Here is a 25,668-nt window from a genome sequence, read left to right as displayed (position 1 = left end):
GGATGTAGGCGCCAGCGGCAGCGTCTTTCACCATGTTGTAGAGTAGACTCTAGGGGTCAGAGAATGGTCAAAAATCCGAGTTCTCGTCGCGTTTATATGCAAGAGTTGCAGCTGCGATCCGCAAGGCGCAGTAGATGGCGTTCCGACCCGTGTCGGTCTTCGCGACAATGGATGGTGACGAAGGGCGGTGGCAAGCGCGCTGTTCTCAAACCTGACTGTTTCAGAGTCAAACATTTCTATTCGTTGCTGGCCTTTCCTGGTCTGGGTATCCCTTTGGTCTCGTAATCGGAACGAATTCCGGAAGGGGAAGCGCTCATGCATATGCGCCCATGAACTTGACCTTCAACTTCGTGGACAGCCGAAGAATGCAGACCCCAGAGACACAACCATGGTCGGTCGAATCAATGGAGAAGCGCCCGGATTCCGAGGCTCATGGTGATGATATTGAAGGTCGAGGATAAGAGTTCCGAACTGCTAAATTCGAGCCGGCCATTCCGCGCACGTGCCAGGAAGTGGATGCGCCCACAACATCGTGAGACGATCTTATTTCCGTAACGGGTACTATAGGTAGTAGGTAGCGCGCCAAAAGAACCCGGCTATTATATCCAGGTACAGGGTATATTTGTGCCGCCGAAAAGCCTCCTACTGTGTCTTTGCAGGCTCCTAGCACTCGGAATCAGCACAAGCAAGGGGCAAGGAATTGAGGTGCATCATGATCACTCACCTTCACCATGAGTTCGAGAAGCACTCCCTTCGCCTGCTCTCCTTTCGCGGCGGTCCCATCTGCGGCAACCTTCCCAACGCCCAGCATATGTTGGTCGAAGGTCTGCGGCATATTCAGTCGCAGTGAAGCATACATAATCCGACTCGCGCACTTACCTTCCACCCGTAATGATGGTAAATGGCAATGGAGCGTTCCGAGGCGGCGTTCAGCATGAACAGCTTGGTCGGTTCATATGCTTCAAACTCTCTCAGTAGCTTTCCACAGTGCCCTAAGTCAACAATAAGTCCTGAACAGGCGCTGGAAAATGAAGTTCAACTAACCACGCCCCTCATCCTCGGGATTCGTGAAGAGCAGTTCGAGGTACCAGTAGTCGTTATTCTTGATCCCATATCTCTCTGCCGCTTTCTCCCTCTGCTTCTCCTGAACTGGCGTGAACTCCCCCACAATCCTCTGCCAGGCGGGTTAAAAGTCCGCAAATGAAAACCGAAAGAAGATAACGCGATCCTACCTTCAGCGCAACCATTCCCCATGCACGGACCGTCCGATGATACTTCGCACGTATGATGACCATAAGGCTCTCCTTCTCCGACGCGCCAGGTGGCGTCCACGCCGCGCACGCCGCCAGACGCTCCTTCCCATCCTCCTCCGGCACAGCGACCACCATGATGCGTCCGCCCAGGAGCTTCACGTAGAGTAGTATACTTTCCTCAAAGTTCGCGAGCTGGCGAAGGCTCTTCTCCTTTCGCTTTCCCTTTTGCAGGTGGATGGCAGTCTTTTGATGCGAGAAGTAGTTCTTCAGAGGGTGCGACGCAAAGGCGCGTGCCGCGACGAGACTGAGCTCACGAAACTCTTCGGGGAGCTTGGCCTCGCGAACGTAGGGACCGGTTGGTGGTGCCATTGGGCGGTTATGGATGTAAAGAGATGTGAGGGATCGTCAAATCCCTGCTATATATGTTTCAAACCGTTAACCAGTAGCGAGGGCGATGCGCATCTGCAAACGTACCTGACGCAAATATAGACGCCAAGTCCCCTACCTAGTAAGGCAAGCCTGGATCAAACGCAGCAGGCCTACAGTACGAGGGAGGCGGAAGAGCGCCCTGTGTGAAGGTCTCTGCTGCAAGTTACAAATGCGGGACTGGGCCCTTTGTGATGATTATTGTGCCGAGGCACCGGCAGCAGCTCCGAGGCAATAAACCATTCGAGCGCCTGCTAGCGCTACACATCCCGGGGACAGCTGCCGATGGCAAGGAATACTCCACAGCTGAGTGCTGGAACAGCATTTCCTATATTCAAGGTCGAATATGTGGTGATGGTTTAGTGAGTAGGCGTTTGCTCGGATATATCCGAGCTTCACGTGACGCTAAGGACATGGACCCACAACCTGCGATGTATTCAAGCGGAAGGATCTTCGCGCTGTACAAACATGTGTAGAGAATTTGAACGCTGTCTTTCTGCAGGTGTAAGTCGTCTGTATGCAATAAATTCCTGCGGACAACTACACCAATCTGTACAGCCAGTTTAAGGCTCGTTCAAGATCGTATGAAGTTGCCAAACTTTGGGTCTGGAGGTTAGCGATATGATATATCATGCCTTTCCAGGCGTGCATGAAAGCATGCACTACCTTTTTGGCCCCGTCTTGTGCAGATGCAGCTGGCGGACCTGGATCACTGATTGAGCCAAGGAAGGTGCTCTGCCTCGGTGTCGAGGTGACCTCGATCGCGAGTGCGTCCGCTGTTGCGTCGCCCTAATCCTCACTCTAAAAATTAGGAGCGAGAATAATATGGCTCGTGGCCCGGTAATCAGGAAGGTCGTCAATCTGCGCAATGGAAAGCCGCCGAAAACGGCGACGCTGGGTAGCGTTCTCAGGCAGTGCGATCTTCGTTTGGCGTTAGGAAATGACACAGTTCCTGCGTGTTTACTTGATGGCCTTGAGGTGCCCACCCCGCGCCCCCGTTCTTGAACGGCGCTAGTATTTCCTCAGGCCCTGGGCCAAAAAACATATTCTCGCCATAGTCCGCAGTCCGCGAAGCAGACCCTGAGACCCGAGCCATAAAGCAGCACATTATGCAGACGGAAAGGAGGAGGAATGCGGTGCGGTCGGCGACTCGGCGTCGACGGGTAGAAGGAAGATGCCTTTAAAAAGAGGAAGCTGCCTCCGTGTAGTTGAGCTCTTCATACTGCTAATTTTCGTTCCCCCATTCCTCCTGAAGAGGATGACACAGAATAACAGGGTACATTCGTTGGAAAGAAGGTCAAGACGTAGGAGCAGTTGTATACCGCGCGGTGATGATGGTCCACGAGAGGCCACGAGAGCGTCGGCGGCCTCGGACCGGGCGATTGATTCCGCCACAGTGTCACGATTGTGACCTCTCGAGAAGGAGGAAATTGAATTCTCTTTCGCTTCGTCCATCGTGCCGTCCCGACTATGGCGAAGAGAAGACGCGTATCTACGGCAAGCGATGCTCACACTACCCAAGGAATGATTGCTAACGGACTACCAGGCATCCCCCGATGCGGAGGGCGCCCCCGAGCACGTCGCCGGCAGACTCCCCGTCGAGCTCTGGACCGATATCGCTTCCTGGTGCAGCCGCTCCGCGGTGTACAGGCTCTGCCTCGTCTCTAGGACCTTCTACCTCCTCTTCAACCCCGTCCTCTACAAATCCCTGCTCACCGAGCACGACAGCGTCTGTCCCGCACTCCTCCGCACCCTCTCCTCGCGGCGCGGCAGCGCGAGCCTCGGCCCCCATCCCGCCTCCCTCGTTCGCGATCTCTTCCTCAATACCACACACAGCAAGTCTACCCGCCCGATCGAGACGACGCTCAAGAACACGTCCCTGTTCACCGACAAGTCCGTCGGCTCGCGCCTGCGCGCCCTTACATGGGACATCCGCGAGGTCCCCGCGAATATTGCGCTGCTGCTGCAGGATCCCGTTGCTTTCCCTTGCTTGAAGGAGATGTCGCTGCGATTTGCGTGGCGGATGTTCAATGCGGCGCCGAAGTCTAACATGCGGGTGCGTGGGTCGGTGCGATCGGCGGCGCGTGCACTCATCGCATGCAGATATTCCTCAATCCCGGGCTCGAGAAATTGAGTATCGAGTACCGAGTGTGCAATGGTGCGTGCGGCGATACTTTCTCAAGACATTTATTCATCGCGTCCGTTCCCGTAGGCCGCGGATACGACTGGGCGCCTTTGATGCAGGCCGTAGCCGAGCTGCCACATGTCTGCCGCTTCCTACACTCGCTTCGACTGTCCTTCAGCTCCGACGTCTACTCACCCGCCTCAAGCTCATGTTGCCCCGGCTCCTTCGAACAGTTACTCACCACGATATATGCGCTCCGCCTCCCCTCCTTACGCGCCCTCGACCTGCACGTGTCTCATGGCCCCCTCCCTAGCGCCTACCCCACCGCAGATCCCAGTGACTTCCTCAAAGCACACCCCGCCATCCAGCACCTCAAACTCCGCATGGAGACCACACTAGCGGACGACCTGGCGCACTCGCTCCCCCATCTCCGCACGTTCTGCGGGTACGAGTGCCTCTGCAGAAATTTCCTCGGATCGCACAGTACACTTCAAGAACTCACCATACTGCGTGACAATCTAGGCATCGTTATATCGCCCCGTCTATCCTTCGCCCCCACCCCCAGCCTCCGCACCCTGCACGTATTCCCACACGTCAAGAAAATGAAGCAGCATTTACAGAAAGGCCTCTCCCCGAAGGACCTTGAAGCCCTCGCAACCTCCTTCCCCGAGCTTACGAGCCTCGACATGCCGCTCCTCCCTCCCCTCGTACGCGTCCCCTGATCTATTCGTATACTCCGTCCTCACCCCCCGCAGCCCAAATATGCGCGAGAACTGGCGCTCTTCACGCGCCTGCGCACCCTGACCGTGCGCTTCCACTGCGCGAATCTTTTGAAGGTGGACCCCTGCGTCTACTGTGGCGACTGCCACATCCGCTCGAGCATCGACAACCGGCCGGTGGAAGAGATATATCCGATTCAGCAGATGAAGGAGGAGATCGAGGCCGACTTGGTTCTCCCCTTGCGCGATTTGCAGACGCTCACGGCGCGCGTTACGAGCGATGGAATTCTGTCGGTCGTCACCATTGACGAGAGCGAGATCGCGGAGCGGGACGTAGAGGACTCGAAGGTTGTGTACGAGTTTTCGATTCCCCCTGATGAGGGCGGGGAGAGGAATATCTCGGGGGAGAGTCTGGAGGCGGATTGATTGCTGTTCTGGTTTGCTATTGCCCGCTGCTTATAATGCTCAACGCATGAAAAACGCTTTTGATGGTGCGTCGCCTTGACTCTGCAGTCTACAAAATCCTGACTCTTGCAGCTGAAATACTCGCTTCGAAGCTGTAGGAAAATGACTCGCACTCCGACCGTAGGACCATTGTTGTACATATGCCGCATACATCCCATTGCACGCGACCGCTAAATATTCCTCACTAATATTGCCGCACTGTTGTACTTATCCTAGTCTCGTGGAATCGATCGCAGTGCATAGCTACTCGTTATGAACGACAACAGTTCTTTCATACAGCTCTCAAATTGATAGAGCGCACCGAGTGCTTGCCTCTGTTTGTCTTGTTCGATTTACATCGGCAGATGCCGGCAGGCGCGGGGCTTTGTGGGACTTAGCGCTGACGATGTCATCGCTGTTCGTCATGCTGTCGCCGCCTCCCGGGGCGATACCGCCTACAAATAGCGCATATATTGACTCCTGCGCTCATCCTCGTGTGCATACATCTCTCCTCCGCCCCCCTTGAACGACATCTGCCCGCTCGAACGACAAGCAGCTCGCCATGTCGAAGAATGCCACTGGAAGCCAGCCGTTTGTGGTGCCTAACTTCACCGCGAAGGAGTACTCGAGCTTCTTCTTATCGGGTGGGGTTCTTCTTCTCAAGCCTTCTGAAGCAGCGACTGACCAGTAACGACAGGCGCATTGTGTTGCACGTGAGATACCCTCTCTGCTGGGTCTCCACAGTAGCCTCGTCCTAACTGACCTCTTCGTGCAGCCTCAGCCATGGCGCCATGACTCGTAAGTCTCCTCTCCGATTTCCCACCCATCACTCAACACCCTCTGTGCAGCCATCGACGTCGTCAAGACGCGCATACAGGTCGATCCGACGTTCAAGGGGCACGGCTTCGTATCCGGCACGCGCCAGCTCATCGCCAAAGAGGGCGCCTCCGCGCTCCTCACCGGCTTCGGTCCGACCGCGGTCGGATACCTCGCGCAGGGCGGCGCGAAGTTCGCCGGGTACGAGTTCTGGAAGAAGCGATTCGTGCAGATCGCGGGCGACCAGGAGACGGCGGTGAAGTATCGGACGGCGATCTATTTGGGGGCGTCGAGTGTGGCTGAGTATGTTTGACCTGCATTTGGGGTCGATGGAAGGCCAGGAGCTCATTTGTTGATGACTAGGTTTTTCGCGGATATCCTTCTGACGCCCTTGGAGGCGACTCGCATTCGTCTAGTCTCGCAGCGCGGTTATGCCACCGGCTTGGTGTCTGGCTTTGCACGCATCGCGAGGGAAGGAGGCGTCCGCGACCTCTACGCGGGCTTCCTACCCATCATCTGCAAGTACGCCTGCGCTTCACGCAACATCCATCCACCAGCCTGACCGCCATTCCTCAGACAAATCCCATACGCCATCGGCCAGTTCACCGTGAACGAGTTCTGCCACGAAGCAGTCAACCGCGCGATGTCCGAGGAAACCAAACGCACGCTTTCGGATACGTCGAAATTCGGTATCTCGCTGTCCTGCGGTATCATCGCTGGCTTCGCTGCAGCCATTCTCAGTCAGGTTCGCCGCTTTTACCTCACTGCTGCACGCGTGTATGGAATTAACCTTCGTATGCACCTCTAGCCCGCCGACACGCTGCTCAGCCAAATCAACAAGGGACATGGCCCAACTGGCTCAATGACCCACCGCCTGTACGTGCTGGGCAAAGAAGCAGGCCTCCGAGGCCTTTTCGCTGGGCTGGGACCGCGTATGATTATGACCGCGGGTCTGGTGTCGTCTCAGTTCCTCATGTACGACGCGTTTAAGACAGGTATGGTTCATCTCCGCTTCATTATGCAAACGCTTTTCTGACATGTACCTGCAGCCCTCGGCGCACCTCGCGGTATAGAGATTCATAAGGCGCTTTAGTAAATAGAGGAGCGACGGCCATATAGACCTTAGAGGGGCCGACGGACATTCATCTGGGCGCGCATACGCCCTAGGACTCTTGCGACTGTATGTACTCGTATAGAAGTTCCTTCGTTGTTATTTCATCCTTCTTCGTTTTCATTTCATCCTTCCTTCGTTATCATCTCATTTTTCCTTCGACACCCTATCAAGCGATCTTCTCCAGTTTCGCGTGCCCGTAGCCGATGTCAGCTATAGCTGCAATCGACCCGATGAGCGTTGAGAATGGCGGCTGGCCCACTGTCGCTTGATGTGCCTGTGTGGTTCTGGTCAGCAGAATAATCTCCGTCCCAGACAACTTGAATGTTCTCCTAGCCGGACAAGAGGGTGTTCTCCTTCCAGGACAAGGGAATCTTCCCCTTCCCGGACGAGGGAATGTCCTCTTTCCCGGACAAGATATGTTCTCCTTCACGCGCTCCTATCCATTGCCGAAGAGAGAAATAGCACTTGAATAACGCACCTCCATACTCTCCCACCCGCAGATCATGCCGCAGACCTGCGGTTCCTCGACACATGGGCCCCAGAACGACTCGGCACCTACTTTGGCGAGCTCGGAGGCGACGGTGCGCATGCCGGCGAGAGCTTGCGCACCAGCCTCCTCGAGCGGCGTGAGACCGTCCTTCTCCTTGAGCGCCTTTGCCTTGTGCGGTGTGAGACCATCCTCGGCCTTGTGCAGTGTGAGACCATCCTCGACTTCGTGCGGCGTGAGCCCGTTATCCTCCTGCGCCGTGAGACCGTCCTGCCTCTTGTGCGGCGTGAGAACGACGAGCTCGGTGACAGGCGCGTGCAGGGCGGACAGCGGGTGTTCGCCGGTGATGGTGAAGCTCTGCTGTGAGAGGGGCGGCACGGAGCCCAGGATGTCGACGAATGCGGTTATAGCGGAGGTGGAAGCGCGGAGCTGGTCGAGAGATTTCCAGACTGTCGAATCAATAGTGAGATATCCGAACAAGGTGCGGATTTTGTGGAAGAAGGCGTATAGAGTCTGGGAACTGGCGGACTCAGCTCACCTGTGAAGAGATACCCCGTTGTGCCATCCTCGAGGCGAAGTCCATGATAGACGCTGATAAGGGTGACAGGTCAGCTCAGACTGAGTTCTGACTGGACATCTTCTGAAGTACCCTAGACAGCCTTGTTCAGTGAACGACTTCTTTGCAGCAGTGACTTTGGCTTCGTCCAAGGATGTTATGTCGTTACCCTCCTTGCGGTTTTGGATATACCTATCTGACGCAGTAAAGGCAAGTACTTGGAATAGGATGGACATGCTCAAGGTAGACTGAGTGAGTGCTCAATGCAAGACACGGTATTCGCGCTGGCGCATCCTCCCGTCCATCAGATAGCGCGGCGGTACGCGGGGTAGTGATCTGGAGTATCGCTTGAGTTTAGTTCTACTAAGTATTGCTGGTACAATAACTGAAAATCAAGCTTCCAGGCAAGCCGTAACCCTCTTGGCTGCAGGGATCCGGAGGTATTGCTTTTGTCACCGCATTTGGCAAGCATTGTCTGTCCCGAAAGGGAATTTGTCACCAACAATGATGGACGTGACCGACGCGTCGCGTTCGGTCCGAACGCGTCTCTTCCGCGACCACGACGACCGCCAATAGGGTGCTATTGCGACGCTAGCACGCTGCTCCCTCTGCTATCTGGAACAGAGCTCAAGGTCACCTTGACTGCAGCCATGTCCTGGGAAGACCTCCGCAAGGACGGGATTCAGCAGTACAAAAAGCGCAATTATACCGAGGCGGTAGCCTTATTTACCAAGGTAAGCCTTTCCACTGACTTTCAATTGCTGCTCTGACTTGCATCAGGCTATAGAGGCTGGAGGTCAGGCGGAACACAGTCTTTACGATGCACGTGCCGCCACTTACGAGCAGCTCGGCGACTTCAAGCTGGGGTTGCTTGACGCGAAGAAGGTCATCGGTCTTGCGTCAGAAAAGTGGCAAGGGTATGCTCGTGCTGCGCGGATCTTTCATCGTGCGAGCCGGTTCGACGAGGCTGCGAAAATGGCCGACCGTGCTATTGCACGCATTCCTGTCGGCGACACCGCCCGGCGGAAGGAGATGGTCACGCTCAGGCATAATGCGCTTGACCAGCGTCGGCGCACTCAGGACCACACAGCTCGCCTTCCTGTCGAGATCCTCGACGAGATCTTCCGACTCCTCGTCGACGCTGACCACACCGCGCTCCTCCCGCTTCTTCTCGTCTGCGTGCGGTGGCGTCGCGTGGCGGAGGGGAACCCATACTTGTGGACGGTGCTCAGCCTGCACAACCGAAAGCCGGTGTGGAAGCTGCGCCGCTGGGCGGCGTGCTCGCGCAACCGGATCCGCGACGTACGCCTTGCGCCGGGGCTGGGTCTCAACCTCGAGTGGGCGTTCGGCGAGCTCTCCATACTCGACTGGACGCGCGTGCGTGCTCTGCGCATTGGCTCGTGGGATCCGCTGCCTTTTCTCGAAAAGATAGGTCAGAGACAGATTCTGGGAGACCTGACTGAGCTCGAGATCTTGGAAACCGACAACACCACGGACCGCGGGGCTCTCCTTGCGGAGACTCACTCGCTTCGAGTTCTCCGCCTGTTCAACATATGTATCACCCAACCATTACTCGACGGGCTATGGTCCCTCCGGAATCTCGCACACCTTGAGCTGCGCTGTAACAACATCGCTGCCCAATCCCTTGCCAACATCTGCGGCAACAACCCCGACCTTCAAACGCTCGTTGTCGAAGCCACCTCCCGGGCGGTGGAAACCCTGACGGATATCAACGTGCATGCAATGCACGCCCTAACACGCCTCGAGCTCACAGGCGCCTTCCGCGCCGACCTTATAATGATGCGGTTGCGTGTACCTGCGCTCGAGCGCCTGTCCCTCATGCGCGGGTTCGCAAACATCGACCGCGGCTTCATGTATATGTGCAATCAAGCAAGGACCTCCCTGCTCGGCCACACGGCCCTCACTCACCTCACCATCCACTCGTACATGGTCATGCAAGATTCGGTCGTCGATCTGCTTCGCGCCTCGCCGTTGTTGCGCGGTCTAGAGCTTCGAGGGCTGGAGAATGTGGCAAACTATGTGCTAGAGCACCTCGAGGTTCCGCGTCCTGGGAGGAAGACGCGGTCGGATGTGGTGCTGTGCCCACAGCTGCGGAGGGTCGCGGTGCCCAACTGTCCGGACGTGAAGACGGGACCGGTGGTAAGGATGGTTGGCTCCAGGTTGTCGGCAGCGGGGCTCTCGCATACCTCTCCCCCGGCTGCCACAGAGTTGATTGCGACCGACCCGAAGGCTTTACACAAGGACGCCGAAGCGAAAGAGATGGTCGAGAGACTCCAACCACTCGAGTCCACTTCGGATGTCGAACGATCTGCAAACAGCGAAGTTGCAGAGGCCACTGCGATCAGACCCATCTCGGAGCTCATACTCGATGGTTGCCCCGAAATCGAGGCGGAACATCTTCCTTGGCTAAAGGAGCGCGTGAAGCGGGTGAGCTGCGTGTATCTATCGAAGAAGGCGGCTGGGTGGAAACGATGAATTGGGCATACTGAGTGTTAGACGTGGATTAATCACAATCCATGTTGTCGTTCATATAGTAAACGTTGAGCGAGATAGGCTAATCTCATCGAAGGCCCCATCCCCGCAACGAAGGCTCCATGCTCGCAACGAAGCCATCCCCGCAACATTGAGAGGCTGATAAAGGTGCCATTGTTGCCGGATTTGGTAGGCATTGTCCGCTTCTCGGTGATTGCCGACGCCGGCGTGAGAGCAATTTGGCCGTCGCGTGATCCGCCCTTCCTCCTTCTCAACTTCAACACCGGCACGCCACAGGCAACTTATTCATGTCGGAACAGCCAGTACTCGACGACGCGTCGTTTTCTCAGCCCTCGGAGGCCGTAGGACGAGACTCCGAACCCGCGCCAGACGACAGCCTGTCCGCGAAACCAGAATGGCGAACCGCCTCTCCGCCAGCAGTTGACAGCCAATACCCCACTCCCTCTCCAGGGCCCTCCAAACTCAACGTGCATCTCTATCAAGTAAACCAATTTGCACTCGTCAACTCAGGCGGAGACTGGTATAAAGTGCGCATACTGGAGGCGGAGATGAGCAATTTCATACTCGACGGGCCGGTCAAGTCCCGCAAGCGGGCGGGGTTGTCGAGTTTTGGCAAACCAAAGACTTTTGGCAAGGGGTGGCGAGAGCGCGCGAGGGAGGTGAAGAAAGCACGCGCGAGCAAGGAGGCGTCCGTGATGGCTGAACGGCCCGACGCGGCGGCGTACAAAGTGTACAAGATACACTACGAGAACTTCAATGCCGCGTACGTTTGATCCAAACTTACTCACCGCGCGCCTCATGCTCTGCGTCCTCAGGCTGATATTATCCCGCTCACAGCCACGACGAATGGGTACCAGCGTGGATGCTGCACCGATTCGTGACCGCGAGTGACGAGCAAACGTCAGCAGGACCGAAGGCACTGACGGCCATCCTCAAAAACAAGACCATCTTGCTCGCGAATCCGCCCACACGCGGGAGTGGGCATGCTCCGAGGGGGCGTGAAGCTCGGAATCGTAATAAGGCCGGGATAGTGTCAGTCACGGCACCGCCGCATGACAGCAGGCAAGGGCACAAGGTAGGTGGCAGAGGCATGCTCGTCGCCGTATGAGCTCACAGCTGCCCGAACTCACCGCTGTACGCGCTATACGAATCCCATACTAACTGTAAAACAGAAACCCAAAGCCATACCCCAGCCTATGAAGCTGGATATGCCCGCGTCGCTGAGGAAGATACTCGTCGACGACTGGGAGAACGTCCAGAAGAAACAGTTGGTAAGCTTTCATTTGCATCGATGAAGAGAACTAGACTGAGAAGCATTGGTGCGCAGATCATCAAGATGCCCTGTACGCCGAACGTCGATGAGATTTTGCACGAATTCCAAACGTACCTGGAGACGGAACCGCTTGACGAGTGCGCCTTCTCACCATACCGTGTCGCCGACTATTGATGCGGCCCCCTCAGGAGCCTCTGTGACCCCAAAGTTTACGCCTCCATCATCACTGGCGGAATCAAGGTAGAAGTGAGCGCACATCACGTTCACGCCCTGTTCTAACATCGCGCAAAGGTGTACTTCGAGAAGGCCATCGGCCGCAACCTACTATACCCACCGGAACGTGCTCAGTACAGCGGCTGGCGGACGCAGTTCAAGACCGTATGCTCGCCTTCCAAAGTCGCTTCGCTTTAACTGACTTAATCATAGGGCCAACACGTCACGCCGGAGACAACAAAGGATATGAGCGAGGCTTATGGAGCCATGCATCTGCTCCGACTTATGGGTGCGCTGATGTTCCTCTGTTGGGGATCATCCCCTGCAATTATGCGAATGTTATTGACGAAACCTCTCCCCCTCCCAGCTAACTTCCCCCAATACATGGCCACCTCCGATCTTGACCCGCCGTCTATCCACGTCATCTCCGACTACATCAACGAGTTTCTCAGGTATGTGGTCCCCTGTGTCCTATTCTTTTGAACACTGTCTCCCGCGTCTATGGTTCCTATGTCTCCCGCACCCATGGTTTCTATGTCTCCCGCACTTATGGTTTCTGTCTCCCGCATTTATGTTTCCCATGTCTCCCGCATCTCCCACTCGTCTTTCGCATCTGCCCTCATCTATCTCACGCGTCGTCGCATGCATTCATAATAATTGATCCTGTCCCACAGATGGCTCGACCGCAACCACGAGAACCTCTTCCGCGACGAGTACATGGTGCAGGCACACTACTTCCGGTACATTTCCGAGTACTTCATGAAGCCGGCGGCGACGGCGGCTTGAAGTATTCGCCGCCGACTTCAAGGACTCTTTCTCGCGACCTGTATCCTCGGGGCGAACTAGACATGTCTTCCTGCGGTGAACTCGGCGTGTCTTTCCAGGCGAACCAGATGTACACTCCTGAGCGCGTCAGATGTGCACTCGTGAAGCAAACCAGACGTGCCTTATAGAAGCGAACCAACGACGGAGCGAGTCCTTGAGGCCGGCTTACGACGACCTGATCTCATGAAACGACGTGACGATTGTGACTTCCTTCCTATTCCTTATGATACAAACGTGGGTACATGCTTCCAATAAATATTCCAGCGAGACGTAGGCTGTGGCCGTCAAGGCCTTCCAAGCCTCCTCTTTACGAATACCTTGGGTGCAGGGAACCGCTGCAGCGAGGGAAACTTCGAAGCGAACATCCTGCTCGTCGATTTACTTCCCAGCATCGATCAGGTCCTGCCCGCCGTTCTTAAACTTGCCCAGCTCCTTCTTCCAGGGGTCCCATGCCTGGCCGTATTTCTTGAGCAGGCCGAAGAGCTCGCTCCGCTGTTCTTTCTGTGACGATCGTGAGCAATTAAGAGACGTGAAAGTCTTGCAAACACTTACGATTGTCCACGGCTCCTGGCCTGCGTACACATCGTCGAAGAGCTCTGTTAACGAGGGCCGGCTGAGACCCTCCGCGCGCTTAAAGGCCTTCATCACGTCGGCCTGCGAGTGCGTGAGCATTCGCGCATATTGGTATAGCCACTCGCGCATATTGGCGTAGCCACTCGCGCATAGTGGTATAGCCGCTTGCGCAAGACAGCACAAAGAACTGAACACACCTTCAACCTCGCCTTCAACTCCTCCTCCTCCTTCGCGCTCCACCACCCGCGCTCCTCCATAAACCTGCGCATGCGCGAGATCGGGTTATCGATCTTCTTCCGGTCCTCGACCTCGCTTCGCGCGCGGTACGCGAACGAGTCGTCCGAGGTGGAATGGTGGCCGACGCTAGGAGGGAGATGTCAGCGTCAGAACCTTGATCTTCCTCTGGCCGAACGATGCATGCACGATCACCCAGGCCCGTAAGAATGAACGACATACCGGTAAGTCATCGCCTCCACCAGCACCGCCCGGCTTTGCTCGAGACATCTTTTCCTCGCCTCCTTTACAGCAGAAAGCACCGCAAGCACATCGTTCCCGTCGACGCGGATCGTGTCGATGCCATAGCCGGGCCCGCGGCTCGCGATCCCGTCGCCGTGGTACTGCTCCGTGCTCGGCGTGCTGATCGCGAAGCCGTTGTTGCGCACAATGAACATTGTCGGACAGGGGAGGGTGGAGGCCATCTGCAGGCCGGCGTGGAAATCTGCCAGTGGGTCAGCATTTTGGGCGAAGAATATTGTGGCACCTCAGCAGACGGTGAGATGGGGTGAGCATACCTCCTTCAGATGCAGCGCCTTCGCCCATAAAGCAGACAGCGATGGAGTTCTGCCGCCCAGGCGTCCGACGAAGGGCGAAGCCCACGCCTGCCGCTTGGGGGATTTGTGTCGCAAGTGGCGACGATATCGAGTAAAAATGGTGCTCCCTCGACGCAAAATGCTATCGAGTAAATTCCGTTAACTCTCCGACGCGCCGGATAAAGAAAGAGAGATAGAGAAGGCGGTCAACATACCACAGGCATCTGCCTCCCCTTCGTCGAAGTGTCTTCCACATTGCCTAGACATTGTCCCATTATGTTATCCAGCCCGAACCCGCGCCAGAGAAGGACCCCAGATTCGCGATACTGCCCGAGGACCCTGCAGGACGAGATGAGGCGGAGTTGCGGCTGATGCAGAGGAGGGGGGCGTACTCATCGTGAGGCTCGAGCGCAGCGGCCGCTCCCACCACGGTGGCTTCTTCGCCGTACTGGAGGGGCATGAGAATATTCTGATGGAAGGGGGCGAGGTGGAAAAAAAATTACCGCGGTCATCTAGGGTGGGAAGTTAGCGATATTGAAGGTACAGAGGCGCAGGAAGGGGTACGCACGTAGAACGAGATCTTGCCTTGCCTTTGGACGTTGTAGAGGACAGTGTCCATGGTGGGGAGAAGCACCATGTGCTCATAGCTGTCCAAGGGACGTGAATATTGGTTGAACAATTTCGACGCGACTGCACACCATACATCTTCCTTGCAGTTGCCTCGTCGATCTATGGGGTGGGTCAGGACAATGGGCCACGACGTAGGTGTGTGTGGCGCGTACCTCTGGCATCGAGGACCCATCCAACGCGCTACCTGAGCCATCCATAACCCTGTAGGTCGGGATCTGCTGTCCTGTCGCGGTCACCGAATTGAAGAACTGCAGTTTCGGCACGAAGGGCGACTGGGACTGGGGAAGACGTCCAACGCGGACCTCGACGTGAGGAACAGCGCGCTGGGCCGCTGTCGCCACCGAGCGCGGCTGGAGAAACTGACCAGCGATGCGAGCGCCTGTACGGATCATGGTGGTGGGAGGCAAGAGCAGTGGAGAGGATCCGGGGCGCGCGGGGCTTGTCACTCCAGTCAATCACGCGGGTGACGGCACCCATCGTCGCTCACGTGGTCGCGGATCATGAACTCGGAGGCATTCAATTTCCACGTGCGCAAATGAACTTCAACATGAACGTCCACGGGCTCTCGGGCAATTATGGGGAGGAGGGCGCGCTTGAAAGAGGTCCCCACTATATCTCCGCCGCAGAGTACAATTTCTATTGAGAAAGTGATCTACACGGGCATCATGAGCAAGGTGGAAACGGTGGGAAGGAGCGCGAGTGGGTGCGATTTATTCTAACCGCTCGGGGATGGGTTGCTGCTTCTCCATGCCTCGTGTTGCGCTATCGGGCGCGCTGGCGACATGTACCTGCGTTGTTGCACGCTGTGAAGGAGCCCGAAGTCAAGTCCCCGGCGATCTTCGTAATTTGTAGTGCGGGCCGTTGCCCGCCGCCGGCTCGTCGTCGCCATCAGGACGCGCTCAATCCGATGCTAGTAGCGACCAGCGCTTGCGACCGGCGACGATCATTCCAAGCCTTCGGCGTGCTCGCTAGGTCCCGCTCTCATACAAAGCGCGCTGGCGTGCCTTTCCTTTTCTTTCCATCGTCCCCCCGACGATGAGTCTGCTCTGAACCGGTCGCCCCGCACCGTCTCCCCTGTCCATCCCGGACACGACGCGATCGACCCTCCAGCAAGCGGTGCACGCCCATAGCCCGTCCATCTTCCGGCCATGTTTTACGCAGCACTCGCATCCAGCATTCTCTTCTCCACAGCACACCTCCCTATCGCTCGCGCACGCCCACGCTCCTTTGCCTTCAATTTCACTGCCGTGCGCGAGTGCGAGCCAGTCTCGCTCACTTTTCCTGATGTCACTTCCGACGACATTGGCATCCCGACCTACTTGACCATCGTCCCCGTTAACGCGACTCCGGCGACTATCCCTCTCCCTGATGTGGCGGACAACTTCCTCGCAGGCATCAACATCACCTTCATCCCGGTCCCCGAGGGTACACAGTTCATTGCTTCCCTTGACGACGCCGACGGGAATGCAGTCGCATATGTGACTGACCTGATTACCGTTGAGCCATCCGACACCAGCGACGGTAGCTGCCTTCCCCTAGCTTCAGCCTCGTTCTACACGTTCAACACGGCCATCACGCAATGCACGAGCTACGGGGTCCAGTACAATGCTTCCACCGACGCACCGACCGTCCGCGCATTCAGCTTGGGACAGACGGCGTACACATTGAACGAAACGGACGCCAGTAACGTAGAGGCGACATACACCGCTGCTGTCGCCTACGGATCGCAAGTCATACTCATGGCGAACAATACCATCGGCCAGGCCCAGGCCTCGCAATTGCTCACGGGTACGTCTACGTTAACGTAACGGACTTGAAATCCTCGCTTATCTCGCGTCAGTATTGGGCGATGACACGACCGACGCCAGTTGCCTGCCCAACGACACGGACAACATGGAAGACGAACCCGAGGAAAGCACCGACACGAAGCCGACGCTTTCGCAGTAGGTCATCCATTTAACCCTCCCACATTCATCCTCAAATCCCTTCCCAGTGCCGCAATCATCGGTCTCGCCGTCGGTGGCTGCATCGTCGGACTCGTCGCCGCGCTCATGGTCGTCTACTTCTGCCGCGAGCAGCGGAAGCACACCGACCAAGGCCCCGCACGGCGCCGCGCCCAGTCCGTCCTCGACGCTTCCGGCTTCTACGAACGCCCCAACCCCTCGGAAGTAAATTCCTCCACCGCGAATCTCATGCGCAACATGTCCCAGCGAGATCTGGGGAACGTTGCGACGATGAGCGCCACCCGTCCGTCCTTTATGCAGGGCACGCCGTCCCCGGATACGGCGCCTCGCGAGTCGTATATTCCATACGTACCGCCGCCGATCCCGGTGGAGGCGCCGCGCACGCCGTTCACGCCTGCGAGCTCCTCGTCGCAGCCGGCTAGTCCGTCGCCGATGAAGTGGTTCCCTGTCAAGCACAACTCGGAGTTCCTTACTGGCAATGAAGCGTTTGTCATGAACCCGTCCTACGCGTTCAGCTCGCCGCCTGCTTCACCTGGGCGTCAGAGCTTCACGAAGGAGCGCGCGATACCTTCTGCGGTTCCGCCTTCGCCGTTAGCGACAAGCTCAAGGCAGGCGCCCTCACTACAGCCGACTGTCGCCCGCCGCAATTCGATGCAGTCCCTCGACATCGAGACCATGCTCAACATGGCGTCGCCGCCCGAAGATAATCCCCTGCAAGGCAGCGACGGCTCCCACGACTACACCGTCGCAGTCGCCCCCAGCACGCCGCCTGCCCCTGGACTATCTTCCGCGCAGGTCAACGGCTCGCCCACGCAGGGTAACAACTCGCCCACCCAGGTCATCAGCTCGCCCCCGCGCCGCGGCCACTTCCGCCCGCCCTCCGACGTCCCGCGCGACCCCTACGCGAGCGGCCTCTCCGCGTTCGACTTCGCCAACCTCAGCCGGCCGCCCAGCTTCGCGAGCCTCGCGAGCCGCCGGCTGCAGCAGCACGAGCGCAACGGGAGCGTCGTCAGCCGCGGGGACTCCGACGTGCAGGATGCCTCGATGCTTGGGGTGCCGCGCGCGTTTTGAGTACTCGCGTGTGCGTTCTGAGCAGAGTCTTGCCCGTTGGACGAATGCGGACAGGCTGGCATTGTTCAGCTAGCCGACCGCAGGTCTTGTTTGTTACTTCCCCTTTTTTGTTCTCGGACGCTCCTACTACTCCTACCTCCTCCTCCTCCGCACCAGTCTTCCTCACGAGCGCAGTACAAAGTCGCCCCTGTGCATATAACATTATTGGCGACCCTGCGCATGCCAGACTGGTGTCGTCGACTTCCGCCAGTGCATGCTCTGTCTTTGCATCCTAGCCTTGACTTGTCATTGCAATCTGCCAACGGCTCTCGGCAACCACTCACGCGCTGTTCATTTTGTCCCTTCTGGTTGTACATATTACGCCCCCGCCCCGACCACGGACCCCAGCAGGACTCTACTATAGCAGCCGCTCAGTACCATTACTTACGTGCACTAGCCGTCTATCACTGTCGTTTACTCAAAACTACGCGTTGTTACGGGCGTCCTGCAGCTGTAGCCCAGCCGCGCCTAGTGGTACAAAATCAACAAGATCATCTTAAAAGCCCTCGACCTCAGGTTCAGTTATTTTTGTTCATCCTCGAGCGGAGGAACAAGGGACAGCAGCACACGGCCCTCGCCGCCATTGGGGACAAAATGAAAGCAAGTACTTGATCCTTTTACTTATATACACGAACAGAACATTAGTGAGCACTGACAACGTCGCATTGCAGGCCAGGAGCGACTAGTAGAATAATAGAGGGATGCTGATGCGTAGCGGATGTGACAGACAGGGATCCAACACAGTACAATTGAAGTCGAAGGGTATATCCACGTGAATAGAATGTCAAGAGGAGGTTGAACCTGTCAGTACATAAGCGCTGCCAGTGGGGGGATGTGATGGGGCGGGGACGAGGGAAGCATGGATCCGGTAAAGAGTGGATGGGAACATGGGGATCCCGACAGGGGGGCGTAACGCCGGTGGGTAGTGGGGGCGGGCGTAGAAATATGTTCTCTTCCCTATGCATGCAATGGACGGACGCCGCCGTTTATCGACGACTCGGAACCAGGCCAGAACTGGACGCGAGATACGATACTCTACAGTCTCCTCTTCATATGGTCACGTATCCTGCGGTGGACGTGAATATCCTTGCCCTGTATGGGCACGGGCGAGCTGGTGTTTGCCGCCTCGGTGGCGACGGCTCGTCTGTCGACGGTATACGTGGGGGTGACGCGAATGCTGCTCTGCATGCTGGCGGCGCCTTCGCCGTCGCCGGTGTTCATCTCGTTGGCCGAGCCGCCAATGGCCTTCGGCGCGCTAGACCCTGTGTTGTTGCGCGAGATGTACCACCCGAGGCCGATACCACCAGCAGCGCACTGGAGGATTGTCAGTGGTGGCAATTGCTGGACGCTTCGAAACACGCACAATGAGCAGAACCATGCCAATGATGAACACCCAGCGGCTCAGGCTTGTCGTACCGCCCTGAGTCTTCTTGAGCCAAGAGCTGCGGAAGATTGTAAGCGAGGTCGAGGCTGTCGGTGAAACGTGGCGTACCTCTCCTTCTCGCCCGGGCGCTTCTTGCCGTCCTCTTTGATGACCATGCTGAAGCGTCTCCAGAAGTCGTCGCCTTGTTGACCGCGTCGGGGAATCAAGACATCCTCCTTATCACCACGCATGATCTCGCCCTTGTCCTCGGCAAATTTGACGTCCGCGGCGCGCGGGCGAGCAAAGACCGGCGTGATGGGGGTCATAGGAGGTTGGAGAGGATGGGGCGAGGCGGGTACCGGAGTCCCAGCATAGGGTGTCGCGAAGGGGTTCGATACAGCGTTCACGGACTGGGGAGGCTGCACCCGAAGCGGCTCAGTCCCACCGGGCTGACGGCCACCGGGCGCCGCCGCGGCCTCGGGCCGAGCCAGGTTGAGTTGCGCGATGGGCGCGGCGTACCCCGGACGAGGAGCTGCGATGTACGAGGGCGGCGGGGGCTCGTTGCCGTAGTCCGTACGGTTGACGCCCGCGGCGTTGGCGAGCACCGCGTTCTTGCCGGTGGTGGGCATGCCCATGGGAGCAGGCTGCATGTGGGGGTCCATCGGCCTGCCATAGTGGTCGTCGTCACTTTCGTCGTCGTCCATCGAGCCGTTCATGAAGCCCATCCCGAGCCCTTCGACGCCCGAGTTGCGACCACGGCCGTCTTTCCCGTCGATGTAGTTGTCGTATCTAAAAGTACTTCAGCTGCGGCGAAACGTGATGGAGCGAGCGCACGCACACGTCGTAAGCTGAGGAGCGCGCGTTCGGGTTCGCGGGGGCGGCAAGCTGGCGGCGCTGGGGGTTGCCCGAGGCGTAAGCCGAGTCGGGGAGGTCTGTCGCGAAGGGCGGCTTGGATGCGAGAGGCATGGCGGGATCAGAGAAAAGAATGTGGGGGAATAAAGAGTGAAACCAGCTGGTTTGTCTAGAATGCCAACAACGGTTGGCTGAAAATTATAGCTGAGGGTGCTGTCGACGCTGGCGGATCGACTGCCCTGTTGTCGTCGCTGGTCAGCAGCGTTGATGGAGGTGAAGGAAAAGAAGGACGCCTAATCCAATCAACACCTGTAACGCTTGTCACAGCGCTGCCCGGGCGACCGTCTGCAACGTGCGAGTTGCTCCGCTCGGATCATTGGTTCACCATCGCGCCCACAACACTGGACTGAGTCCTCGGCGCGGGTTGGTAGGGCGACATACCTAACTGGCGTGTACTCATTATCCTCAAAGCAGTGCCCATGCCAAACTGCCTCGAATGCGCTCATGCTTGCATTCATCGTCGCTTTAATGTGCCCAATCCCTATTAGACGTACAGTACAGTTGTGCTGCCTTCCATCACACGCGCTAAGACTCATCCAGCTGCGCCGGCTATTGGAAGCCAGCTCTCTGGGATCAGGCCTGACAATCGGACGTTTCGAAGCCCTTGACTTGACTATCACCGCCACAAGCGGGTAAGGATTACAGGCGATAATATCAGGATTTGTTGAGCGGTTCGTTTGAGTAGCTTGACCAGGTGCGTGCTTGCCAGTTCTCGAAGCCTAAGAGCTACATACCGATGAGAATTGTCGCACGCCCTCGAAATGAGCTGGATGGTTTTGTCGAAGCGAGGGAAGGTGAAGGATTCATACTGTCGACAAGGCATTGATGCAAGCAGCCCTAGATGGGACCTTGGTTCGAGAGGTTTGAGATCTTTTCCCTCTCTGCGCTTGCCTGCATTCGCTCGACGCCATGAATATTTGACGAAAGACGAGCGAGAGCAGACCAACCGTGACCGGTGTGACGAGTCGCGCCGCCGGTGGCGAAACGCGTGTCACGTGCCACCTCATTTCTCTACTTACCATCATGGCGCCCAAGCGACGCGTTGTCGACGACGAAGACGAGGAGGTCAAGCATGCAGAGGCGTCACCTCCTGCGACGAAGCGCGCGCGAACCTCGGTGAAGGGAGAAGGCTCATCGACGCAGGCTCATCATGCGAAGCCGGAAGACGACGACGACGAGAACTTCGACGTCGGGGACGCGGTCACCCCACCCACACAGAATATCGACGATGAGGACTTCGAGGCGCAGATGCAGGCGAAGATCCGTGCGAGTATTGAGAAGCGCCACAACCACACCGCGGTATGTGTCGCGTCAATACGACGCGTTCATTGTCTTACATACGCGCTTAGGGCATAGCAGAGCACGGCATTATCGAATTCATTGAGATGTCCCAATTCATGTGCCACAAGCTTCTGTCTTTCAACTTTGGTCCCCAGATCAACTTCATCATCGGTACGTCGCGTTTAGACGCGCATACAACCACTTCGTCTGACGCGCCGACAGGCCACAATGGGAGTGGCAAGAGTGCTGTTCTGTCAGCCATTACAGTCGCGCTCGGTGGAAAGACGGCTTCCACTGGACGTGGAGCTGGTCTCAAGTCCTTCATTCGCGAGGGCCAATCGTACGTGCTTCTCCTCTTGCAGCCGACAATGCCTTTTAACAATACGTAGAGTGGCCGAAGTGACGATCATGCTAAAGAACCAGGGCGATGAAGCGTACAAGCCGCAGGAGTATGGCAAGTCGATCGTCATTACGCGGCGCTTCACCAAGGACGGCAACTCTTCTTACAAGATCAAGTCCAAGGATGGCAGAGTCATCAGCACCAAGAAGGACGAGCTGTCCGCGATTTGCGACCACATGGGCATTCAGGTTGACAATCCCCTGAACGTCCTTACGCAAGGTCAGTGGATGTCAATCCTGTCCCGCCGCTCGATGCTGAACATGCACCAGACGCCGCTCGCCAGTTCCTCAGCGCCGCCAATCCCCAGGACAAGTACAAGGTACGTCATGCGTGGCAAAAGATTCCACAGCGCCTGAAACATTCGCAGTTCTTCCTCAAGGGCACTCAACTACAACAACTCTCGGAGGAGTACGAGTTGTGTCTCGAGAACATCCATCAGACGAGCAAGATCCTCGCAGCGAAGAAGGAAGCCCTCCCGGATCTTCAGCAGCATCTGACTGAAGTATCGGCCAAGTTTGAAGAGGCGAAGAGGGCCCGCGACCAGAAGAAGAAGATTGACGAGCTCAAGAAGGAGAAGGCATGGGCGCACGTCAAGACGAAGGAGCTCGAGCTCGAGGCGAAGCTTGAGGAGGTACAGAGGGCTGAGCGCAAGCTTCCCAAGATCATCGAGAGGCTTCAGGAGATCGAGGTTCGTCGATGCCTTGCCACTTGTTCTAGAAACGTATGCTAACCTTATCCGCAGGTCGAATTCGAGGCGGCTGGTCAAGGAATTGTCGAATGCAAACAGCAACTGGAGGCAGCGGGGAACGTAGAGCCGCTGGAGCAGGAGCGCCGCGCGGTCCACGCCAAGCTCAGGGAAAAGAAGTCGGAGATGGACTCGATCAAAGACGACATCAAGGGCATCAACACTGCCATGACGGCGGTGAATACTCAGATCCGGAACTTCGACAAGCAGATCGCCGATGAGCATAAGCGCATGGCCGCGGACACGCAGGCGAAGCGGCAGATGATCCTCGACCAGATCGAGCAGGTCAAGGCCGAGCTCGATGCCGCCGGCGAGCGCGTCGACGACCTCACCAACCAGGCGAACGAGGCGCGGCGCCAGGCAGAGAAGGCCAAAGCGCGCGGAATGGACCTCCAGGGGCGGCAGAGCCAACTCAAGACGGAGATTCAGAACTGCGACGCGGAGCTCGATCGCGCGAAGCGGGCGCACCACGACCAGTTCGTCAACTATGGGCGCGAGATTCAACGCGTCGTACAGGAGGTCGAGCGTGCGCAGTGGTATGGGGAGAGGCCTATCGGCCCCATTGGCCGCTACGTCAAGGCAAAGGACCCGCGCAAGTGGGGCATACTGCTTAGTTGGCAGTTGCGAGGGGTGCTGGATGCGTTTGTGGTCACTGACCAGCGCGACCGGAAGCAGATGCAGAGTATCCTGTCTCGTTATGGGAATGAGTGCGTGTTGTCTGTTCTTCATGAGATTGGGCGTTGCTGACGAGGTGCAGTCGCACAATGATTATCATCACCGAGCGCGATATCTTCGACTACAGTAATGGCGAGCCCCCCGAAGGCATCCTCACCGTGCTTCGTGCGCTTGAGGTATGTAGGCAGAACTGACGAGAGGTGCATTTCTGACGCTCGTATACAGATCACCGACGAATTCGTCGTTCGCGTGCTGATCAACCACTCGAGCATTGAGCGAATGATCCTCACGGATACACGTAGAGAAGCTGACCAGCTGCTGCGTACTCTACATGGCGCTCAGCGGGCTTGGACCCTCGACAATTTCGCCGTCAGCACTTTCGGAGGGTGCGTAGTTTGTATGACGTTGTCTAGACATGTTGCTAAACGACGCTTCGCAGGCGGGGTGGTGGTCAATCCCAGCCCATCAAGATGCGCAATCCGAGAATGAAATTGGCGGGCACGAGTGTTGCTGATCAGACCGAGTGCGTGTCCTGCTAATGAATTTCGCGTCGGGTAGCTGACGGACATGGTTTGTAGTGCTATCCAGCACCAGAAGAGTCAGCTGGAGGCTGAGTACCAGGCGCTGCAGCAGCAGATTCAACAGTTCCAGAACGAGTACAATCACGCGCGTCGGGCAGAAGAGACGTTCAAGGTTTGTTCGTAGATTAGGCTTGTCTGCTCAGCGCTCATCGTCTACATCAGAGTCAATTGCGCCAGGCCAGCACGGCACGCCGGCAGGCTGACGGTCGGCTGGCGGGTCTTCGCGCGCAAGCTGAGCAAGAGGACCAGACATCTGACATCGGAGCCCTCCAGGCGGGGAAGCAGGTGAGTAGGTCTTGGTGTGATGCAGTACGTCTTTGATCAAGCATTTCCAGACCGCGGAGGATGAGAAGAGCCGGCTCCTGGAGCAGTTCGAGGACGTGAAGCAGCAGGAGGCGACCGTCGAGGCTGAGCTCCTCGAGCTGACTGTGCAGCAGAACACGCTCAGGGACGAGATAGAGAGACTCTCTCGGGGCAGTCAAGGAGTTCGGGTACGTGAGGTTCGCGGGATGAATGCGTGCGTGTGCTGATGGGACACAGCTGCAAATGGAAGCGCTTGCGGAGAAGCGCGTCAAGCTCGGGTCGGACAGAGAGCACTTCGAGGCGAAGCGCGCTGAGGCACAAGCGCACGTTGATGCACTGAAAGAAGTGGCTGAAGTCCTCGAGACAGAGTTCAAGGTAGAGTTGAGAAAAGCAGAAGTGAGTGCTCGCTAACCTGGATGCAGAGCTGGACTGAGAAGGCGCTCGAGTACTGCCCGCGTGTCGAGAACCCGCGCAAGGTCGCCGAAATCGAGCGTAGCATCCAGGCCATGTCGACCGCGTTGAAGGAGCGCGAGCGGCGGCACGGGAAGAGCGTGGAGGAGATGACTGTTGAGGTCAACAAGGCGCAGCAGAAGGTCAACGAGCTGAAGAACGATCTGAAGGCGATGAACCGGCTGAATAAGGTGCTGTTCGAGAGCCTGAAAAAAGTTCGTTTGGTCTAATGTCTTCGTTGCAGCAACTCAAGGCATCGCTGTCGCAGCGGTTGGTGAAGTGGCAGGAGTTCAGGAGGCACATTGCGCTGCGGTGCAAGTATGTGTTCCAGTATCATCTGTCGCAGCGTGGGTACTATGGGAAGGTCATCTTCGACCATGAGCAGGGCACGTTGTCGTTGAAGGTGCGTAATTTAGGCTGATGGATGACTGTGGGATGGTGGGGCTGACAGTTCACACAGGTCCAAACTGACGACCAGGCCATCAAGAAGGCCGCGGGTGGCAACCGCGACAAGGACCCGCGCGTGCTGAGTGGTGGTGAAAAGTCCTTCTCGACGATCTGCTTGCTGCTCTCGCTCTGGGAGTCTATCGGCTGCCCGCTGCGTTGCTTGGACGAGTTTGACGTCTTCATGGACGCCGTCAATAGGCGTATCAGTATGAAGATGATGGTGAGTGGTGTGGTTCATGCGCTGCCAGAGGGCGCGAGCTAACAAGATCTGCAGATCGACACGGCGAACACGTCGGACAGGAAGCAGTACATCTTGATTACGCCGCAGGATATGGGCAATGTGTCGATCACCGACTCGGTGAAGGTGCATAGGATGTCGGATCCCGAGCGTAGGGCGGTGAACTAGAATACTTGTATGATGCGGACCGTGGTCTTCCCTCACTTCCTTCCTTCCTCGCCGTTGAGCCCATACTTTACTCACATATATTCTACTGTACGAGTCTTGACCTTTCTTGTTTGCGTAGAAGTGCTTGCTTACTCTTTTCTGAACCACTTTGTTGTATTCGAAACCGTCACGTCGAAGTGCAGAAACCAGAATGAAGAGCGCGCTACCGATTTTCACGTGACCGCGCAGCCCAGTCGCGGCAGCGATCGCGACGT

At 57.1% G+C, this 25,668-nt stretch overlaps 9 protein-coding genes across 9 annotated transcripts; 5 read left to right on the top strand and 4 right to left on the bottom strand.

Moving 5' to 3' along the window:
• Positions 1-531: 531 nt before the first annotated feature.
• SCHCODRAFT_02569994 (uncharacterized protein) lies at positions 532-1,763 on the bottom strand. Its single transcript, XM_050343825.1, has 6 exons — positions 1,728-1,763; positions 1,233-1,669; positions 1,045-1,174; positions 880-992; positions 725-826; positions 532-663 (listed from the first exon to the last, which is right to left on the bottom strand). Exons 2-6 carry the CDS (start codon positions 1,620-1,622, stop codon positions 643-645), a joined length of 756 nt encoding a protein of 251 aa, XP_050201781.1. The 5' UTR covers positions 1,623-1,669; positions 1,728-1,763; the 3' UTR covers positions 532-642.
• Positions 1,764-1,873: 110 nt separating this feature from the next.
• On the top strand, positions 1,874-4,949 carry SCHCODRAFT_02597743 (uncharacterized protein; the record flags this gene model as incomplete). The annotated part of the gene is made up of 9 exons (XM_003034503.1): positions 1,874-2,041; positions 2,182-2,183; positions 2,238-2,291; positions 2,406-2,446; positions 2,745-2,815; positions 3,226-3,735; positions 3,783-3,837; positions 4,135-4,511; positions 4,560-4,949. 9 exons carry the CDS (start codon positions 1,874-1,876, stop codon positions 4,947-4,949), a joined length of 1,668 nt encoding a protein of 555 aa, XP_003034549.1.
• Positions 4,950-5,392: 443 nt separating this feature from the next.
• Positions 5,393-7,138, top strand: SCHCODRAFT_02200555 (mitochondrial carrier). Its single transcript, XM_003034502.2, has 8 exons — positions 5,393-5,611; positions 5,665-5,680; positions 5,743-5,765; positions 5,816-6,086; positions 6,147-6,305; positions 6,360-6,528; positions 6,592-6,778; positions 6,833-7,138. The coding sequence occupies exons 1-8, from the start codon at positions 5,530-5,532 to the stop codon at positions 6,874-6,876; spliced, it is 951 nt and encodes a 316-aa protein (XP_003034548.1). The 5' UTR covers positions 5,393-5,529; the 3' UTR covers positions 6,877-7,138.
• On the bottom strand, positions 6,705-8,183 carry SCHCODRAFT_02616024 (uncharacterized protein). Its single transcript, XM_003033913.2, has 5 exons — positions 8,034-8,183; positions 7,923-7,975; positions 7,376-7,833; positions 6,831-7,171; positions 6,705-6,776 (listed from the first exon to the last, which is right to left on the bottom strand). Exons 1-4 carry the CDS (start codon positions 8,174-8,176, stop codon positions 7,064-7,066), a joined length of 762 nt encoding a protein of 253 aa, XP_003033959.1. The 5' UTR covers positions 8,177-8,183; the 3' UTR covers positions 6,705-6,776; positions 6,831-7,063.
• A 316-nt stretch (positions 8,184-8,499) lies between these two features.
• SCHCODRAFT_01212457 (uncharacterized protein) lies at positions 8,500-12,726 on the top strand (the record flags this gene model as incomplete). Its single annotated transcript, XM_050341255.1, has 11 exons — positions 8,500-8,674; positions 8,721-10,388; positions 10,754-11,217; positions 11,292-11,529; positions 11,627-11,725; positions 11,782-11,864; positions 11,916-11,967; positions 12,019-12,105; positions 12,154-12,229; positions 12,308-12,392; positions 12,615-12,726. The coding sequence occupies exons 1-11, from the start codon at positions 8,591-8,593 to the stop codon at positions 12,724-12,726; spliced, it is 3,048 nt and encodes a 1,015-aa protein (XP_050201780.1). The 5' UTR covers positions 8,500-8,590.
• Positions 12,727-12,937: 211 nt separating this feature from the next.
• On the bottom strand, positions 12,938-15,208 carry SCHCODRAFT_02616011 (uncharacterized protein). The gene is made up of 11 exons (XM_003033912.3): positions 14,930-15,208; positions 14,851-14,876; positions 14,716-14,794; positions 14,651-14,659; positions 14,540-14,595; positions 14,363-14,486; positions 14,130-14,289; positions 13,795-14,056; positions 13,536-13,701; positions 13,318-13,419; positions 12,938-13,266 (listed from the first exon to the last, which is right to left on the bottom strand). Exons 1-11 carry the CDS (start codon positions 15,167-15,169, stop codon positions 13,144-13,146), a joined length of 1,347 nt encoding a protein of 448 aa, XP_003033958.1. The 5' UTR covers positions 15,170-15,208; the 3' UTR covers positions 12,938-13,143.
• Positions 15,209-15,925: 717 nt separating this feature from the next.
• Positions 15,926-17,812, top strand: SCHCODRAFT_02698196 (uncharacterized protein; the record flags this gene model as incomplete). Its single annotated transcript, XM_003034500.1, has 3 exons — positions 15,926-16,565; positions 16,618-16,720; positions 16,771-17,812. 3 exons carry the CDS (start codon positions 15,926-15,928, stop codon positions 17,810-17,812), a joined length of 1,785 nt encoding a protein of 594 aa, XP_003034546.1.
• A 634-nt stretch (positions 17,813-18,446) lies between these two features.
• SCHCODRAFT_02616008 (uncharacterized protein) lies at positions 18,447-20,360 on the bottom strand. The gene is made up of 4 exons (XM_003033911.2): positions 20,053-20,360; positions 19,344-20,003; positions 19,215-19,293; positions 18,447-19,165 (listed from the first exon to the last, which is right to left on the bottom strand). The coding sequence occupies exons 1-4, from the start codon at positions 20,178-20,180 to the stop codon at positions 18,887-18,889; spliced, it is 1,146 nt and encodes a 381-aa protein (XP_003033957.1). The 5' UTR covers positions 20,181-20,360; the 3' UTR covers positions 18,447-18,886.
• Positions 20,361-21,019: 659 nt separating this feature from the next.
• On the top strand, positions 21,020-25,623 carry SCHCODRAFT_02533371 (P-loop containing nucleoside triphosphate hydrolase protein). The gene is made up of 18 exons (XM_050343562.1): positions 21,020-21,425; positions 21,476-21,578; positions 21,630-21,747; positions 21,797-22,026; positions 22,077-22,126; positions 22,175-22,495; positions 22,550-23,259; positions 23,310-23,403; positions 23,453-23,613; positions 23,667-23,750; positions 23,806-23,920; positions 23,971-24,093; positions 24,144-24,299; positions 24,349-24,486; positions 24,534-24,752; positions 24,806-24,964; positions 25,022-25,228; positions 25,283-25,623. The coding sequence occupies exons 1-18, from the start codon at positions 21,150-21,152 to the stop codon at positions 25,412-25,414; spliced, it is 3,396 nt and encodes a 1,131-aa protein (XP_050201779.1). The 5' UTR covers positions 21,020-21,149; the 3' UTR covers positions 25,415-25,623.
• The last annotated feature ends 45 nt before the right edge of the window (positions 25,624-25,668 follow it).

Source organism: Schizophyllum commune (genome assembly GCF_000143185.2).
Source record: "Schizophyllum commune H4-8 unplaced genomic scaffold SCHCOscaffold_3, whole genome shotgun sequence".
NCBI lineage: Eukaryota > Fungi > Basidiomycota > Agaricomycetes > Agaricales > Schizophyllaceae > Schizophyllum > Schizophyllum commune.
The sequence above is the reverse complement of the archived record's forward strand: the minus strand, read 5'-3'. Positions and strand labels throughout refer to the sequence as shown.

What these genes read in the sequence shown, in the direction of transcription:
- SCHCODRAFT_02569994 (XM_050343825.1), bottom strand. Translation starts at nt 1,622, where the DNA reads ATGGCACCACCAACCGGTCCCTACGTTCGCGAGGCCAAGCTCCCCGAA. An exon ending in ACCATCATTACGGGTGGAAG is followed by an intron (nt 827 to 879) that starts GTAAGTGCGCGA and finishes AATATGCCGCAG; the next exon opens with ACCTTCGACCAACATATGCT. An exon ending in TTCTCGAACTCATGGTGAAG is followed by an intron (nt 664 to 724) that starts GTGAGTGATCAT and finishes TCCGAGTGCTAG; the next exon opens with GAGCCTGCAAAGACACAGTA.
- SCHCODRAFT_02200555 (XM_003034502.2), top strand. Translation starts at nt 5,530, where the DNA reads ATGTCGAAGAATGCCACTGGAAGCCAGCCGTTTGTGGTGCCTAACTTC. An exon ending in TTCCTACCCATCATCTGCAA is followed by an intron (nt 6,306 to 6,359) that starts GTACGCCTGCGC and finishes GCCATTCCTCAG; the next exon opens with ACAAATCCCATACGCCATCG. An exon ending in CTGCAGCCATTCTCAGTCAG is followed by an intron (nt 6,529 to 6,591) that starts GTTCGCCGCTTT and finishes ATGCACCTCTAG; the next exon opens with CCCGCCGACACGCTGCTCAG.
- SCHCODRAFT_02616024 (XM_003033913.2), bottom strand. Translation starts at nt 8,176, where the DNA reads ATGTCCATCCTATTCCAAGTACTTGCCTTTACTGCGTCAGATAGGTAT. An exon ending in ACTGAACAAGGCTGTCTAGG is followed by an intron (nt 7,976 to 8,033) that starts GTACTTCAGAAG and finishes CACCCTTATCAG; the next exon opens with CGTCTATCATGGACTTCGCC. An exon ending in GCGGGTGGGAGAGTATGGAG is followed by an intron (nt 7,172 to 7,375) that starts GTGCGTTATTCA and finishes AGAACCACACAG; the next exon opens with GCACATCAAGCGACAGTGGG.
- SCHCODRAFT_02616011 (XM_003033912.3), bottom strand. Translation starts at nt 15,169, where the DNA reads ATGATCCGTACAGGCGCTCGCATCGCTGGTCAGTTTCTCCAGCCGCGC. An exon ending in GCGCTCGAGCCTCACGATGA is followed by an intron (nt 14,487 to 14,539) that starts GTACGCCCCCCT and finishes CTCGTCCTGCAG; the next exon opens with GGTCCTCGGGCAGTATCGCG. An exon ending in AGGCGCTGCATCTGAAGGAG is followed by an intron (nt 14,057 to 14,129) that starts GTATGCTCACCC and finishes ACCCACTGGCAG; the next exon opens with ATTTCCACGCCGGCCTGCAG.
- SCHCODRAFT_02616008 (XM_003033911.2), bottom strand. Translation starts at nt 20,180, where the DNA reads ATGCCTCTCGCATCCAAGCCGCCCTTCGCGACAGACCTCCCCGACTCG. An exon ending in CGCCCGGGCGAGAAGGAGAG is followed by an intron (nt 19,294 to 19,343) that starts GTACGCCACGTT and finishes AATCTTCCGCAG; the next exon opens with CTCTTGGCTCAAGAAGACTC. An exon ending in TTGGCATGGTTCTGCTCATT is followed by an intron (nt 19,166 to 19,214) that starts GTGCGTGTTTCG and finishes ACAATCCTCCAG; the next exon opens with TGCGCTGCTGGTGGTATCGG.
- SCHCODRAFT_02533371 (XM_050343562.1), top strand. Translation starts at nt 21,150, where the DNA reads ATGGCGCCCAAGCGACGCGTTGTCGACGACGAAGACGAGGAGGTCAAG. An exon ending in AGCGCCACAACCACACCGCG is followed by an intron (nt 21,426 to 21,475) that starts GTATGTGTCGCG and finishes ATACGCGCTTAG; the next exon opens with GGCATAGCAGAGCACGGCAT. An exon ending in CTGTCTCGTTATGGGAATGA is followed by an intron (nt 23,260 to 23,309) that starts GTGCGTGTTGTC and finishes GACGAGGTGCAG; the next exon opens with TCGCACAATGATTATCATCA.